This window comes from Schistocerca piceifrons, chromosome 8, assembly GCF_021461385.2.
Source record: "Schistocerca piceifrons isolate TAMUIC-IGC-003096 chromosome 8, iqSchPice1.1, whole genome shotgun sequence".
Classification (NCBI taxonomy): domain Eukaryota; kingdom Metazoa; phylum Arthropoda; class Insecta; order Orthoptera; family Acrididae; genus Schistocerca; species Schistocerca piceifrons.
In genome coordinates, this window is record NC_060145.1 from 426,974,700 (window position 1) to 426,993,175 (window position 18,476).

Below are 18,476 nucleotides of genomic sequence, written 5' to 3' on the forward strand. Positions count from 1 at the left end.
TCCTTTATCTGTGGCTCTGTGGATATGGTGAATCCAGTTTCATATGAATGGTGTTTCCAAAACACATTTCCATGAAGGTCATTTTGTTCCTGATAGCTCATTATGTTTGTACTCTGAACACAGTCTGGAATTCTACTGCAAATAGAATACTTTTTTCCAATCACTGGGAATGTTTCTCTGTTCGAGGGACCTGATCAATTTTGTGCAAAGTGATTTATTTGATATATTAAAGGCGTAGATGGACCATGATAATGCAGAAGAATGATTTATTTACTGAAAATATACGGGGAAAGAATTAATGGTTAAATATCTAACATTTTGTAAAATAATTTAGAGAAAGAGGCGTAGTTTCATTATCATGGTTGCACTAAAAACAATTCAAGATGTAGTTTGTGAATTGCTTGTTTCAAGAATCTTTCAATTTTCACTTATGTTCTGTTTAAATCTTGGGTCCATTTTTCACTTCTATGATTTGTGAGTAGTCTAACCCGCTTTGGAGTGAGATTTCAGACAGTCGGGTCTTATTGAGCTTAATAGTTAAGCAAGTTTTGGGCAACTTGGTTTTGGATTCCAACAAAGGTGAAATTATGTCTGATACAGTCATAGACAATCAAGAGCCAATATGAAATATGACAAAGTGCAGCTCTTGTGTTACAATGCAGTTTGTGAAATTTGAAAAACAGTACAAAAGTATATAGAGAGAATTTAGCCATGGTTGGGTTTTGTAATTTTCCAAGGTTGTCTGCAGATGCCTTTCAATACAGGTGAAACTGTCACAAATGGAAAACTAATAAATCCATCTTAATTGCAACCATGACTGATTTCTATCTGTAACATTACCACGGTTGCTGTACCAGTGCCACAGAGCTTGGGAATGGAGTGGAATGACTTTTAATAAGTCCCTTGTCTCATTCCATTTCCAGTCAGTGAGCAGGAAGACAGACTGGTTATAGACCTCAGTAAGGTCCTGAATTTCTCCAGCTTCACATTCTTGTTCATGACTTTTTTACAGGAACATTTTCAGACCTTTTAGAGTGACTTATTTTTGTGATCCACAATGCCTTTTTAAAGCATTTTAACTATTGTTTATTATGAAACACTAGCCAGAAAGAAACTGCTTACTTAGAATTAAGTCAAAATGACCAGGATTGTAAAAGTGTGTAATTCTAACATGAGAAAAAGCTACAGTTCTGTCATTAAAAAGGAAATTTGTAAAAACTACAATGTCGAAGTAACAAATTTAAGTGTCTGAAGCTTACAATTCTTAGCCAACTCTTTAAAAAGTGAAATCAATGAAATCGACAATGAAAACTGGGAGCTAAGGGTGAAGCAAAAATATAGTGAAGTGACTCGAGGCAAAAGTAATCAAGTGTCTAAAGGGAAAGAAGTGATTCACGAAGTTAAGACTTTAGTCACAACAAGAACAATGATCTGCTACATTTATGGATAAAACAAATATCATGTTCTAAAAACCACACAAGAAAATGACTGTTTTATGCATAATGGAGTCCAGTGATGTAACAAACACTCTAATCTATAGTTCATGTCTAAATAAAAAAAAATTCGAAGGACGAATATTAAAATAAAGAAAGCGTGTACTAATTAAGCAAACTGTGATGTGGTTGATCACTGCTGTGTAGCTTTTACGCCACACATGGCTTCCACCTGAACTAAAGGGGAAAAGTTTGTGTGTGATGATGTCAGTGAAATAATTAAAGAAAGACTCAAACAGAATAAAACTGCCTATGAATTTAGTGGTTTGAATAAGAACAGGAATATATTTAGGATAAAAGACAGTGACTCAACAGGCAATAAATCTCTTGGTCTTGAGCTAGATACAAGAAGCACCACTCGAAAGGGTGAGTGTTCACAGACAATAAATCTAAATCCATTACTGTAGTGCAAATGAACATTTTCTCAATTTGGAAAAAATATTAGAATTAGAACATTTTTGTAGTACTGAAAATGTTGATGTTTTATGGGTATCAGAACAATGGATGACAGATCATGTAGAATATTTTGTTCCTCAGGGCTATGCTTTTGGTGACATTATGTGTAAATGTCAATGAAAGAATGGAGGTGCACTAATGTTTGTTAGAGATACTGTAATGTTTTCTAAGATAGATGTTAGCCATTGCTGTACTGAACTACACAGAGAATTTAGCTGTACAAGACGTAGTACAGAGAATACTACAATTGGTAGTTTACATAGATCTTCATGAGGAGCTTGTTTCTCAAAAGGAGCTTGTTTCCCAAAAGTTACCAAATAAAAAAAAATAAGTTAGAGATAGCAGCCCCTACCTAATGGCTTGTTGGATCTAACAAGTAATATTTTCTTGCAAAAAGTACCAAATTTTGTATACAGAGATAATCAAATCTTGCGTTTCATACGAAAGTATACCAAATCCCTTTGAACTTCCATAACAAGATGTTTGTTTATGGTGAACAATTACAATGAATTCTGGTATGTCCGATGAATGTGCCAGAATTAACAGAAAAGCCAAGGAAACGTAAAAGATCCGTTAATATGTGGAAATGGAGTGTTTTGAAACACGAAAAACATAATGCTGCTGCAAGTGCAAAATCTCAAATCATGCTGACAAGTTTTGCAAAGCATTATGTGTATCAGAAGATGATGTGATATGTGAATATACCAGATACTGGAACATTACAAATGCTGTGAGTCAACACTATAAATGCTGTGAATCAGAGAAACTTTTTAATGGGGTATATTCAAGTGAACTAACCTAAAAAGAAGAAGGCCTAATCGAGGTAAGAAAGACTGTTCTAGAAAGAGAAACTAAAAGCTACAGCATGCAAACTGCTCTTCAGTGTAAGGTCCCTGTTTGTAATCTGTATTCCTAAGTATTTTTATTGTTGGCAGAAGGAAGGTTGAGCATGCAGCTGATGAGAAAATGAATAGTGGAGCAGGAGTTTCTGAAACAAAGAGGTGATGCAAGGCTTCACGGTGATATGAAGAAACTCCAGGCTGAAATATAGCTCACATAACCGGTTTTAAATGCAGAGAACAGCACTGGGGAAGAAAAAAAGACACCTTAAAAAAATGCTTGCCGCCAGAATTAACCATATGTAAGATGTGGAATTTATTTTGCGAAGAGAGAGCAGCTGACAGTACAATTTCAACAAATCTACTTTTGCTATGTGTTATAAAGTGAGCAATAAATTAATTATCTCGTAGATATGGTATCATGAGTTGACAGTAAAAAGTTAGATTCATATTATGCGTAAAATTTATGTAAAGATCATTGCATACTAGAAGGCAGTTTCTAATGTTTTGTCATCAGATTCAGTCTGAGGCTTGGCAACATAAAACAGGACATCTGCAATGACTCCCTAGCATTCAGTGTTCATTTAAAAGCTGCTACTGAGGATATCAAAAAACAGCTTTCTGTGGAAAGACTTGCTCATAAACTAAAAGCAAAGTCTTTTTTTTAGGAACTTAATATATTCCCAGATGGCAGTGTAACTTTGAATTGATGCAGAATCAGTCTTTACCAAAAACACAAATTAGTAGAGTGTATTATTTGCACCAATTATGTTATCATGTGTTGGGAATAGGTATTCATGAGGAGTGCAAACTTATTTCACCAAACATGATCCACATTTTTGTAGTTGGCTTGAGAGGGAAGGTGAAAAGTCCAAAGGAAATTAGATATTGTCTGTGGCATTTTTTCAAGTCAGTCTTAAAACCATAATGTGATGTAAATAATGTTAAGTGTATTCATTTGTTTTGTGACAGTTGTGCATCTCAAAACAAAAATTATTGTATTTTTTTGTGTTCTGAGTGATTGCATGACAATATATATTTCAAATTGCATGATTCGTCAATATATATTGCCATTCATACATGCCTGCAGATAGGTCCTTTGATATTGTACAAAAGAAACTTCCAAAACTTGAAACTGTAATGCTCCCAGAGGAATATGATGGTGTATTTCAAACAGTAGAAACACTTCACTCCCAGAATTCTGATTTTTCCTTGGGCAATTAGTAAGAAGTCAGTCAAATATCAGTTAAAAAAAAGTTAAGCTTAACATCTCACTATTTATTATACATCACCAATGGTTGCTCTGCATGTTGCATATGCAATGACACCAGTGTACAAACACAAAATGATCAGAAGTGGGATAACATATGATCATATTCTGTCTCAAGTAAAAGATTTACCAAATAGTAGTTATGTACAACAGACAAAGAAAAAAAAAAAAGGACTTGGTATCTGCAGTGATCTACGAATTAAACCAAATTCCTTTCTACAAAAGTGTGGTACAGGATAATGATGTATGACTAGTTAATGAGGATGGAGACAGTGATAACACAGACATTCACTAAGATGACCGATGTTTTGAACAAAAGGTTGGTAATGCTACAAAAAATTAGTTTCTGTATGTGTAATCATTATTAATGTAGTATCACTTAATGAATCAAATAAAATAATTCTGTAAGACTTTAATTAAATCCCATTCTAAAGGGCCCAGTAGAAATAAGTTATGCTCTAAGTAAGACAAATATTCACAAAATATTTTTGTACTGAGCATTCTTTGTTCATAAAATATAATTTCAGGGTGTATATGATCTGGGGCAACCTGGAGATCTGGGAAAAACCCAGGATTTTCTTCATCTGGGAGAAAACCAGGAAAAACATGGGAATTTTTTAGAATTCCGGGAATTTTTTCATTGTTTTAGTTTTCAGTTAAATTTTTATAACTTTAACTGGTAAGAACCAATATTCTAACTAAGGATATACTGTTTCTCGCTACTGCAGAATAATGCTGCAGCAATAAAACATGAATGACAGAAAAAAAAAGAAAATAAAACTTAAGTTGCAAAGGAAAAGTGCCATATACAACAATAAAACAGTCCTCATACAAGCATCTGCCAAGAGCAAAATGTGTCAAACACTTGAGAAAGACTATGCAATGCTTCAGAACAACAAATTGCCTCCGATGAGTGTGACTTCACAACTGCTTAAATAAGATTCATTTGAGCAGTTGTGAGCGAGCTCATATGCATGCGCCATTGAGTCGTGTATGAGTAGTACCTTCTCCTGCTTCTGGCTACTGAAGTGTGGCAGTTAACTTTATAAGCAATAGTAGCAAACAGCCAGATGCTACCTGGAAAAATTTTACTGGTGCGCCTAAGCTGCCAGATTCACGCATGCACAACAGGCCAGGATCTAGGGGGGCAGGGGACAAAACAGGATATCTGCCCCAGGCGTTTTGGGGGGGAGGGGAGGGCGCCAATTTCATATTCTTGAGGAAAAAAACCTTGTTTCACAAAGTGCCTAGCATCCAGCGTACATTGGTCTATTGATTATTCATATGATTTTGAAACATGTCTTTTAGTTTTTGAACAAATTCTAAGTTAATTTCTAAACAAATAAGTTGATTTTTGAATGTGTGCATAGTGTATGTGATGTCTCTGCCATATGAATTCCCATTACATCTAGAAATAAACTTTCCTCCAGGCAAAAGGTGACAGGACTATACGAGCTGAGTGGAATAAAGCCGAACGGGTGAATGCCGATCACTGATTATGTGGTTGATTGGGTTTGCAAATGATCAGCGTTGTTATAATTACTAGTGAAATCTACAGATTCAGACTACTAGAGTGGAAATAAATGACTAACAGAAATAACAGGTAGGAAAGGTTACGTATTATGGTGTATCCGAGAAATTGAAATTTTTACAGAAAATTTTTGGCCAGACTGCTACACCAGTAAGGGCCAGTTGGACTGTCCCCGGCTAGCAGCCACTGAAGTTCTATTCTGGGAGTAATGCGGAAAACTCATTATCTGTGGTGATTTCAACAATGAAATGACCAACAAGGATGAACATGTTATAAGAACATTTTTAATATATTAAGATCTCTAAATTTACATGCTAAAAACTACAAGCCCACATGGATAATGTTAAAATTAATTTTTCTAGAGATATGTACAATGTCAGACTCATTAGTGATGGACTAGCGGACCATGAACCCTTAATTTTGACATTCTGCTGAGATCAGTAATCTAAGTCAGACACAGTAACCAGTATCAAGTGTAATACTACATGGATAAGAGGCCAGAAAGATGAATATATTAATCTATTTATTGATAGATTAGTTGATGTTAGCTTTGTATACAACAAGGAGACTGGGAACGACACTGGGCAAGCAATGTCTGATAATTTCCCGGAAAAAAAATCCACTGAAATATGCTGCTCTTGTTCACCATTAATCAAAATTAGCCCTAAGCATAAACAGAAAAGGAACAATTAAAATGGTGTACAGATACACTAGCTCATATAAGGGAAGATATGCTCAGACTACAGAATATATAAAAATTCTTGTAAACAAGAGCCTGAGCTAGATGACACCTCGTATAGAGTTTATTTACAACATAAAATGAACTACAAAGACAAATTGACCCTGTCCAAAAAGCTTACATAAAAGATCCAACCCCATACACAAGATGCAGCACTGGACCTTGAATAAGTTACCAATTACTTTATAACCTTTGTGAGCAAGCTGAAAGACAAAATTAATCAAACTGGCACTTGTGCTTTGATATCCTTGGTGCTAAGCCACATAAGTGGTATGCCTTCCACTGGAATGTTGTCACCCTCAAGGATATTATAAAAGCTGTGTCAGGATTCTCAAACTCCAGAAATATTGACTGTTATTGTTCCTCCAACTATGTGATAAAAAAATAATACATCTCATCTATCAACCTCTTTCTGTCAGCTTCAGTACGTATTTAGAATCTGGAGTGTTTCCTTGTGCACTCAAAATTGGTAAAGTGATACCAGTCTTGAAAAAGGAAGATATGCATCTGCCCCAAAACTACTGATCAGTTTTTATTGTCTCAATTTTCTCCAGGTTTTTTTGAGAATCTAATGTAAAACCAGCTAAATAGCTATTTCAGAAAGCATGACCACCTCTCCAACAGGTAGTTTGTATTCCAACATCCCAAAAATATCACTACTGATGTTTCTGAAGTTGTTAACTAAGAGTTAACTGCATTTGAACTCAAGGATCTAGTATTACTTGACTTCGTGATGTCAGCAAAGCCTTCAACAGTGTACTGTTCAACACCATACTTGCAAAATTGGTGTATTATGGCATAAACAACTCATCTTTAGATGTAATCAAGTCAAAGAAACAGAAGGCAGTTTGTATCAGTCAAAAACAGATGCTCTTCTTTGAAGGAAGTTTGGACTGGAGTGCCACATGGCTCGATCATAAGTCCCTTTCTGTTCATCATTGCAGTTAATGATCTGCCTAACCATGTAGGAGTAGGTTCCATGGTGCATTATGCAGATGACACAACACTGCTCATACCAACCATGACATGACAGAACTGAATCTGGCATCACAGGAAAAATTGAAACTAGCAATGAACTGTTTTTCTTCCAGTGAACTTCTATGCAATCGTGATAAAACACAGTAACTAATTCTGTGGAAAGTAAATCTGTTAGGCTTTCACATTGATTTCAAATTAAACTGGGAGGAACGTCTTAGTCATGTCTACAAGAGAATAGCAAGAGTAAGCTATCTCATGTGGAAACTGACAGATGCAGCCACTGGTGAGTATGTGAAGGTTGCATATTTTGGTCTATTTCAATAACATATTTCGTATGGCATACTGCTGTAGAGACATTCCATTTATGTCAGCGAAATTCTGAAAATTCAAAAAAGTTATCAGAAAATAAGCAAAGTTACACCAAATGAACACTGCCATCCTCTCTTTATCAAGCTCCAGATATAAACTGTTGTTAATCTATACATATATACACTGTTGTTTTATGTCAAAAGCAACATAAATGAGTTCAACACCATAGAGATGATGCATCTACACAATACCAAACTGAATCTGGATATACTGAGACATAAACTCACAAAGACTACAAACTTGCACAAAATAACATGCCTAAAACTTTTTAATGAACTTCCAATATCTGCTCAGATATTGCCCTATAATATTTTCAAAGTTAGGATGTATGACTGGTTACTCAAACACCAATTTTACAAGATAGTCAAAATATGTGAAATAAATATGACTGACATTAGTACTCAAGGAAATTCCTTAATGATATGGAACTAAATTATAAAAACTTCACTGTAAAAATTACCATTAATTGTATATTTCACTATAAGTGGTCAATGGTGAATAAACAGAATACTGAAACTGAATACTCTCTTATCAAGTGCTAGCATGTGTTAGTTTCTGTGAGAAGTTTTCAACTGGGCACTGTTTATTAAAATACTATGAACACTTACTTACATTTATGAAGTAAGTATCAAAATAGCTGTTCAGATATGGGAAAGATAATCACTTGACTGCAGGTTATGTTTTTGCATCAAATAAATGTATGACTGTGGAATTATAACATTTGTACACATTTATTTTACAAGATACATATTTCTCTTTTTATATCATTCTTACAAAAATTAACATTCTTTATGAAACACTAAATCATCTGTAGACAGTAAAAGTACATATATCCTGAAATATCAGTCTCTTAACATTTATATAAATATCCTACATTTGTAACAGGTTTTTTTACATTTGGAAAACAATACCAGCCTTTGGTCCAGGTAGTTTAGAAGCTCATTATAAATTATACATGAGGGTCAAGAACTGCATGATTAGGACCAATTTATAACTAACCACATTATACATGCTGCTGTATTTCGGTGGTACACAAATTTCAACAATAACAATCCTATGTCATTACTTACATTTCATGCCTATCTCTCTCTGCACAAAACACACACACACACACACACACACACACACACACACACACACACACACACACAGAAACTGACATTTATAACTCACAGATACAATATTTATTTTATAATATGATGGTACAATTGCAATTGTAGCCAGCTTAAAAAAGATAAATAAATAAGAAACAGGGAGTCAGTTTTAAACAGAACCTTCCATTTAGCTCTAAGCTTTATGATGTGAACTTGTATTCTTTGTATGGCAATGAAGTAGAATTAAGAACTGAGAAATGAAGAGGAGCACAAGTTAAAAACTGGCTGGGACAGTGTAAACAATGTGATGTTAAAACCATTTTATATTTGCTATGCTTCCCTTTTGTCAATCTTAGCTACTTGTTTTGACAATCCTAATCAGGACATCAAATCCACATTCTATACACTCTACACAAGAAAGCCAGAGTATCTAGCCAACCTCAAATATAATGGAAAAGTTGGAACAGATGCTTCACACTCTCATATCATTTTCTAAAGACCGAGGCCCTCAGTACTTATAAATATCTGTGCAGTTAAGAGGAATAATACAGTTGCAATATCAAAACAACTCATTTTGCCAAGAAGGATGGAATTTCCACTTACTATATTACCACTGACAAAGATATGAACCACACCAGACAGTGCACCTAAAGGAACAATGACAATAGATTGTTAGTGTCTACAGTGCATCTGTATCCGTGTTACATAAAATAATTATAAAAGTAAGAAATGTATAACACAGGTATTTCTTTTTTAGATCAATGCTGATGACTAACACAAAAAATTTGGTTGTAGAATGTGCATGCAGCATTTCTTTCTTTTTTATTCTTTCCTCTTCATTTTCTATGAAACAAAAATGTCCAAAAAAGCATTGCCTTCAAGTAGTAAATACAGAAGTTCTCAGGAACTATGCTAAAAATTTTGGTTAGTTAATAACAATCTACAGATTTTTTAAAATGATTATCTTTTGAATATGTACATATATTCCAGTTACCAACAAGACTTTTAATAAAGGTCCGATTTCTTTTGTAGCAACTTTTTCCATCACAAGATAACTCTAATTGCACCTGAAATTGTTGAAATATGTATGGCAATGATGACCTGTGTTCTGCAGTGACTGCAGACCAGAAAAGAATGAGTTTAATGTTACACTCTTGGAAGCAGTACTTTAAGATGAAGTAAGAAATGAATAAAAAAGATAATTTCAAAAAGACTATCAAGAGATTGAAATTTTAAAGCATATCACAATTATTTTTCATATCCTTTCTCTGAGAATGTCCTTAATTAAACTGAGATTCGATATGTTGCACAGAGTTCTATTTTTCTCTTAGAACTTAATGTAACTGCAGATACATTATATAAAAATAAAGTCTAGTAAATTACCAGTTGGGTGGTAAAGCTCTACGCATGCAGAATAATAGTTATTTTGTATGGAATATTATAAACTACTAATTTCCATCACTCAGTCAGAACAATTTTATACAAACCTCAGGAAGAAAATAGTTGTGCTAATGTACCATTGCCATAAATCTCTGCAATAGCATCAACTATTTTGAAATGCCCATATCTATTTTTCTTTAAAATTCTAATGTTGTTGTGTAGTGAATGCCATTTTCATGATGTGATACAATTTTTGCTGCAGTAAATAAACAATAAATTTTAGAAGACTTTCTGATGCATAAGAGAGAAATCATAAAGCTCACAATATACAACTTGTTATCTATTCAATGTCTACTAACTAGTAGTCAACATCATTACGACAAAGATAGATGGCAAGGTTGGTCACAGCAATTTTTGAGAAGCTGAAGGAATATCTTAATATTTTAGTCATGTACAAACAAAGATATTAACACATAATGAATCTTCTGGCATTATTTTCTACACTCTTCCATACTTTCTCCAACACAGTTTACAACTGTGTACAATTTTTCCAGTGTTGGCTAGGTCTCTATCACTTTATGTATTAGATCCCCACAAGTACTGAAACTTAATAACAAAAATGTAACACAAAGGTACATTTCCATTATATAAATTAACAATTTAACTGAGCAGTCACAGTTCTTTTCCCTACCCTGCGTGCGAGCACCACTAGCCTACCGAAAAACATTTTTCTCACAAATTCTGGATTTTTAGTTTCAGAAAATAAGTCCTCAGCCACAATAGAAACAACATTATAGTATTAAACTGTTTCACATATCTCTTATTTCATTTTTACAACAAATATCATCCATGGATGACGCCATTTTGTTTCCCGTATTGCACACAATACTATTCCTAATGATAATGGAAACCACTTACATATTACAAAGTATATATCTTTTTTAAAAAGCTAGTAACGTTTTTGGAAGACAATAACAATGCAACATCTCCCTAAAATGATTGCCTTTTGGAAGATACTAATATGGTGAAACTTTACACTTTCAGTTTGCAAATGATTACAGTATTTTTTATATAACTGAAGCACAGTTAAGAAGATAAACTGATAACAAAAAATTAAATTTATACACTCAACACTCACTTTCACATGTAACAGAAGCACTGGTACTGTAAGAACAAAACAGTTTTGCAGCACATATAATTCAGTCCTCACTCTCACTGTAGCTACAATCAGCACTGTGAGGGTGGTTGCTGTTGATGTCCAAAACCTCCAGGGAACTTCACAGGTGTGGGAGGAGGCCTAGAAGTGGGAATTGGGGGTGGGGGCTGTTTAGAAGCCCTCAGCCTGGGAAGGGGTGCTGTGTTACTGTCTCTGGAAGCACCCCTCGACTTACTCGAACCCCCGCATTCATCTGCACCCATTGAAACTACATCTTCCAGGAAGCTGACTACTCTAGCTGGCTGCATCTGAAATGGAGTAAAGTAAATTCAGAATTATATACTAATGGTCAGCAATGTGATAAGTTCTTCAGCTAGAAGAAAATTGGCAGTACAGACAGATTCTGCTTGCTAAATTAATGCAAAGTACAGGAAAACCTCAATAACTGTGCTTTCATTACTCACGAGTTTTACTGTTGATAACATATGCATAAGGGTATGTTGAGTAAAATAGTTGCAGCATTATCTGTCATTAAGTAGAAACAATAATACGTTATGTCTGCTCATCTTTATCATTATAATACCATTGCAGCAGATCCATAGCCATAAGTGAGCAAGTTTCATTTTCAAAACTGGAGGAGAAAAGAAAAATAATGGGCCTGACAAGGTGAAACAGCTTGTACTAATGTTGTATTTGACAGAAAATAAGTTAGCAGTTTTTATTGCTGAGAAAAATATGGATGTATTATTGACATTGAGGTTGGTAAGTTACTTAGCAAAGCAAATGTGAGAAGTATTTCTGACAACGAGGAATTAATTTTAAAAACTGCAGAATGTTCAGCCCACCTCAGTCCAACAAGAGTGACAATCTCATTTTGGAAAAGATTTGACAACTTTCCTTAAATTCTCATAAATGTAAAATTGCACATTTGACAAAACAAAAAAATGTAGTATCCTATGCCTAAAATATCATCGAGACATACAATTACTTGGCTGTAACTATTTGTATGGATATGAAATGAAGTGATCACACAGGATCAATTCAATGTTAGGAGGTGACAGACTTTGATTGATTGGTAGAATATAAGGGAAATGCAATCAGTCAACAATGGAGATTGAAGTTGGGCAACTTCATAGAACACAGTTCAAGTCTGTGGGATCCATACAAAACAGGACTAACATGGGATACTGAATGTATGCAAAGAATGTCAACACAGGTGGTTATAGATGTGTCTAAGCCATGGGAAAATGTCACAGATATGCTGCAAAACCGGATGGCAGATCCAGGCTATCACATGAAAGCCTACTAAATTTGATGAACTACCTTTAAGTGATGAATCTAGCAATATACTACACCCTGCTATGTATTGCTCACATAGGGATTACGAAGACAAGATTACTCACATAGGGATTACGAAGACAAGATTAAGTAGTTACAGTATACATAGGTTGTTTAAGTGATCTTTCTTCCTGTGCTCCGTATGTAAATGGAATGGGAAAAAGTCCTAATAACTGCTATAATGGGACATCCCTCTGCCATACACTTCACAGTGGTTTGTAGATTATGATGTTGAGCCACACAATGCAGTAAAATAATGACCAGCACACAATTTATTCCAAATTATTCTCTATTTATGTATGAACACATGCAATAATTCAGTGAAATGGGCACTCAATAATTACATAAATACATTAAAAACACACACACACACACACACACACGCACACACACACACACACACACACACACACACATGATGACCCAACACCTAAACCTTTCACTGAGTTGTTATATTTACACCTATTACTCCTAAAATTATTTACATTCTATCAGGACCTTCCATTACCATACTAACAACTGTACTTTCCAAAATTTCTTGTAGAAATGCGACTGCTCTAAGAAAATGTTTCCCATGTATGCTATTTCTCAAAGCAGATGCTTCAGTATAATGTAGTCATGTTTAATTCTTTGTTAGGCATCTTCACAATTATCCTGGGCTGTTTTGTGCACCCAGATGAATTAAGCAATGCACAAGTTCTCTTCATCTGCTCCTTTCTCCTCATTGTCATGTCTTTCACTCTTCGACCTTAACTTCCTTTAATTTTTTGATATATATTCCTTCATCATCTATGTCTCAGTCTCCTTTTTCATTCTTTTTCCTTTTTTATTATATTACTATGAATCATAACAAGTTGGAGTTACTTCATCTGATCTTCATCCTGCCTTTATACAGTTATCTACATAATTTATATGTGTTATGTACATAAAAATTTCAAGATTCCAATCATTGTCATTATACTTTTGTTGATCCAATTTTTATACACAAGGTGGCATACTTCACTAACTGATAAACCCATTTAATTAAAACTGTTGCCTAATTTACTATGATTTTTGATATGGCACTTACACCTGTAAGAGGCTATTCCCAACACAGAGGCACAAAACGGTTTCATAAACTTTTCTGATATCATAGGTCACAATATATTTCATTCACTGCGCTAAGATTCCCACAAAGTATACTTATCGGTACCTGAGAAAACTTAGGTGGTGGTGCCTAAGAACCCACTAGCAAATTTTCTTATTTAAATTTGTAATTTTTTGACTACATTGTGTTGTGAATAATGGGAAAGTCAGACTGTTATTTTTATGGAACCATTGATTGTTGTGTGTTTTGACCTTTGCTAAAGAATGGACTGAGTGAAACATCTATGTGTAATGTTCTTGGGTGGTTCTCTACAAGACACTGTGCTTACTGTGACAATTGATGTGAAGGTGAAATCTGTTCTGTGCCATACTAAATATTTTGTGTTGAAGACTTTTATAACAACAATCACTTCACTGATAGTTATCTAAAAACTGTGCATCAACAATATCATAGTTTATCTGTTAAATTCTGCCACTGGACTGTTGTTGAATGTGGCTAGCCTGATTTATGTGCTACTTGTGCTGCAAAGTTAAGGAACTGGTTATCGTCTCAACAATGTGACATCAAATTTAATAAATTTGTAAAAAAGTGAGTCAAAAAATATGGAGTTGCATACAGAATTAGGTAAACATCGTGCACTATTCATTAAGGTTAGTTTCATGGTTCCTGGCTACAGCACTAGCAAAGAGGCAAAGAAGAAGAGACAATAAAAATCAGGTTGGTTATCTTACAGCTAGTATGAAAAAAAGACAGGTAACACTTAAACAAGTACTGATAAATCATGGTAATTGGAGGTAACAGTACTGAAGTTCAGTCACTGAAAGCAACATAAACAACACTGAAAGCTCTGCTTGCATCTGTCCAGAAGCTATAACAGTTCTCAATGTTGTTTATGTACCTTTGACAACTCAGCACCTTTACTTTTCAGTGAAAAATTCGTTATTCACATAAGAATAAGATTTGTTACCTCTTGTAATTTTAATCCTACACAAAGTCTGCCTTTTAGTTCATATCTTTAGAAACATTTTGTGAAACTAGCAACTGCTTCTTAAATATTTTACTTGTGACATAATAAAGAGAATATAATCTTAATTACAATTAAGTAGAAATGCTGATATACTTGCCTTCTGATCATCCTGTCCAAAATAAATTCCTGGATTTGCCCTCGTTAAAAGTGAGGGCTTGTTGTAGGAGCCTGCACTGCACTGTGAATCTGCAATAGATCGCCCATCTCCTTCGTCTCTGCGACTCAGTTCACTGCATGGAGAGCCACCAGTTGCACGAACCTTACTTTCAGCAAGGAGATCAGCAGTAGACAGATCTCCACCACTCTGCTGGAACTGTTGCAGTGATAGCCACGGTGCCTTCGATGTCGACGTGTCTGTGCCTGACTTAGACTCCTCGGACAGCAATCCCAGTTTATCAAGACCAGCTGCGAGAAGTGCTTCACCGGTACCAGATTCCACTTCGTTTCCGTGCTGCTGGTTCTCTTTGGCGCCAACTGTACCTGCGGCTTGTCGAGATGGCAAGAGCAACTTCGACAGGGGCGGTGCGAGGCCAAGGCCGATGTTGCGCTCGTGGTACACGTCTGATATTGTAGGCGTCAGTTCACGATTCAGGCGCCTGAGTTGTGTTGCAATTATCTGGTCTTGTATGCTGTTGCTGTTGTTGTTCTGAGTGCTACTGCTACTAGCATTATTGCTGTTAGATGCCATTACATCAGGTGTCTCTTCAAATGTCTTGCTTTCACTTGTATCATTACTATCTGCAACAGGGAAGTAATGAATACGTGATGATGAATCTTTAATATTTGGTAAAGTCCCTTCATCACCAGAACTCAACGCCAGTGGTTTTCTAGACCCGGCACTTCCCAGATTCCCGAGCTCAGTTCTCACACTCAGCCTTTCTAACATTGAAGCTTGCTGTGGGTTTTGCACGGACGATGTTGCAGAGGTGGACTGAAGCTTGAGGGTGGGTGCATTATGGTAGTTTGATCTTGTCGTCTTGAAGACAGACTTCACTGGACTACCAAAGTCAGAATCAGAGCTGTGCTGAGACTCGCCTCCAGGGTTATACAGTGTCGAAGGTGGCAGAGGGTGCAGAGCCTCGACCACAGGTGCTGGCGGGGCGGGTACCTGTCGCGGAGGGGGCAGTGGAGGCAAGGGCATCTGCTGTGCCGCCCTGCGGAGCACTGTGTTGTGTCCGGATCCCTCCCAGTCTGTGGCAGAGCTCGCTGAACTGGAACTGGCAGGCCTGCTGCAGCGCAGTAGCGCCACGCTCGTCTCACCGGATGGAGGTGATCCGTCACCTCCTCCACCACCGCCCTTGCCACTGCCTGCAATATTGCCTGAGTACAGTGTACGTATACGTGTCTGGTGTGCGAGTGTAAGTGTTGCGATGTCTTGAACGACCGGTGGACTTGGAGTGAATGCGGCATCACTCTCACCACCACCTCCAGGTCTCCCAACGATGGTGGGTTTGGCTGGAGGAGCTGCAGCTGTTGAAGTGGTACTGCTGGTGTTTGCTGTGACAGTGGCAGCAGTCACTGTCTCTGGTGCACACGCTGTATGGCCGTCGGGTTCTCCTCTCCTACGGACATAGCTTGTGAAGGCTCCACCAGTACTGCGGTGTCCAGGCAGCAGAGAGAAAGGCAGTGGGGGTGGTGGCATTGCTACAGGTGGTGGGGACCTGGATCGTAGGCCTCCAGATCCACCTCCAACCCTCTCATCCTCTCCATCTAGTGACGTCAAGCTCTCCAGTGAACTTGATGAGTCCAAACTGAGGCTCTTGGGTGCTTCTTGTGTATCTGAAAAAGTTGAAACATGCTAACTGATTCAAGCTTATATTTAATATCAATGAAATGTAAAAATACTGTGTGAAAATATAGAAGATTGTTTTGCATATCCAGGGGCAAATATAAGTTGTACACTAGACTCTCGCTAATCTGGCCCTCAGTAGTCTGGTCTCTCAGTAATCCGGCTCACATCCAAAAACATGTGCACAATAAATAACTGTGCGCAACAATGCTTAGTTAAACAATGTTTTATATACTGTTCTTGAAACTGTAGCTTTCTTTACTGTTTGGAACCATGTCTTCTAAAAGGAAACACGTTAAGCTAGACCTCATGAAAAAAGACTCTAGGTCCTTCGCAGAAAGCCATTGCTACTGAGTTCAATGATGGACAAGCAACTATTTATGACATTGAAAAGAAAGGAGATGATATACGACAGTACTCAACACAAATGGATAGTGAATTGGGAAAACAGAACATTATGTGAAAGAGTGAGAATGAAGAACTGGACGTAACTGTTTATAGATGGTTCATATAACAATGCAGTAAAGGAATTCCAATCAGTGGCCTTATTATAAAGGAAAAAGCAGCTGTATTTAACAAACAGATTGGCGGTAGTAACTTGTTTGCAGCGAATGAAGGTTGACTATCTAACTGGAAAAAATGACATGGCATTCAGCAGCTGACAGTCTTCGAGGAAAGTCGCTCAGCTAATGATAAGGATGCTGATGAATTTGTAAGCAAGATACAGAAGGTAGCAGAGGGAGAAGATTTAACTGCTGATGACTTGTATAATGTTGATGAAACAGGACTCTTTTACAAGATGTTTTCTTCAAAAACAATAGCTGCCAAGAATGAGAAGGAAGGTCGTGGTTACAAGCAACAGAAACAGCCTCTAACATGAATGGTGTGTTGTAATGCAAATGGGAGTCATAAACTACCACTTGTAGTGACTGGAAAATCCCAGCATCTATGCTGTTTTCAACACACTGACATAAATACTCTACGTGCAGTATTGCACTCAGAAGAAAGCGTGGATGGGCAGACAAATATTCTCTTGGTGGTTCCATGAAACATTTGTACCAGCAGTAAGAAAAGAGCTAAAGAAGAAAAAGCTTCCACTAAAAGTTATCATTATAACTGACAATGCTCCCAGTCATCCTTCAGGTGTTTCTCTATAGTCCGATGATGTACAAGCACTCTTTCTCCCACCCATTGTGACAGCCCTAATTCAGCCCATAGACCAGGGAACTTTGGAATCAATTAAATGTCATTATAGACATTCACTTCTCATCTCCCTGCTGAACGAGAGTGAAAACGACTCTATCGAGACTATGCTGAAGGCGTGGAAATCAATTAACATACGTGATGAAGCATGGGATACAGTGGAGAGTACTACCATAATGAAGAGCTGGAGAAAATTGTGGCCATCCATTGATCCCGAGTTGGATCCAGTAGTCAGTGACAGCAATGAGTATGTCAATTCGGAATTATCAATTACTTTGTTCACTGACATGTTCCACAGCCTTCCAGGAGGAGAAGAAATTGATGATGAAGATGATGAAGAAGTGGCTGAATGGGGAAAACTGTGATACGGGCCAAACTTTTACAGATGAAGAAATAATCAAAAGTGTGCAAGAAAGTAATGAGATGAAAGTGATGAAGAAGAGGACACAGGAGGAGAGATCATGAAGATTTCTCATACAACTGGTGCTGAAGCTGGAGTCTTCCTGGAGTACATTATGAAACAACCAGATACATGCACTACCAATGTAATGCTTGTAAAGCGGTTCCGTGATAACCATGCCACTGTAGCGTATCATCATTGCGACAGTTAAAAATTAGGGACATGTTTCACAGTGAGTGATACAACTGTATAATTATGTACAGTATATTGTACACTCAAGGACTACATTTTCTTTGAAAATTAATGTATTTTTAGATTTAATAAAGT

General features: G+C 36.5%; 1 protein-coding gene across 1 annotated transcript in view; it reads right to left on the minus strand.

Annotated features, from left to right (window-relative positions):
* Positions 1–8,407: 8,407 nt before the first annotated feature.
* LOC124712418 (tetratricopeptide repeat protein 28) overlaps positions 8,408–18,476 on the minus strand; it is a 131,749-nt gene continuing 121,680 nt past the window's right edge. The window contains exons 28-29 of the mRNA XM_047242712.1: positions 14,855–16,536; positions 8,408–11,613 (exon numbers count right to left, since the gene is read on the minus strand). Of these exons, the coding sequence (XP_047098668.1) occupies positions 11,377–11,613; positions 14,855–16,536 (1,919 nt within the window). The 3' untranslated portion in view covers positions 8,408–11,376. The remainder of the gene's footprint in view (positions 11,614–14,854; positions 16,537–18,476) is intronic.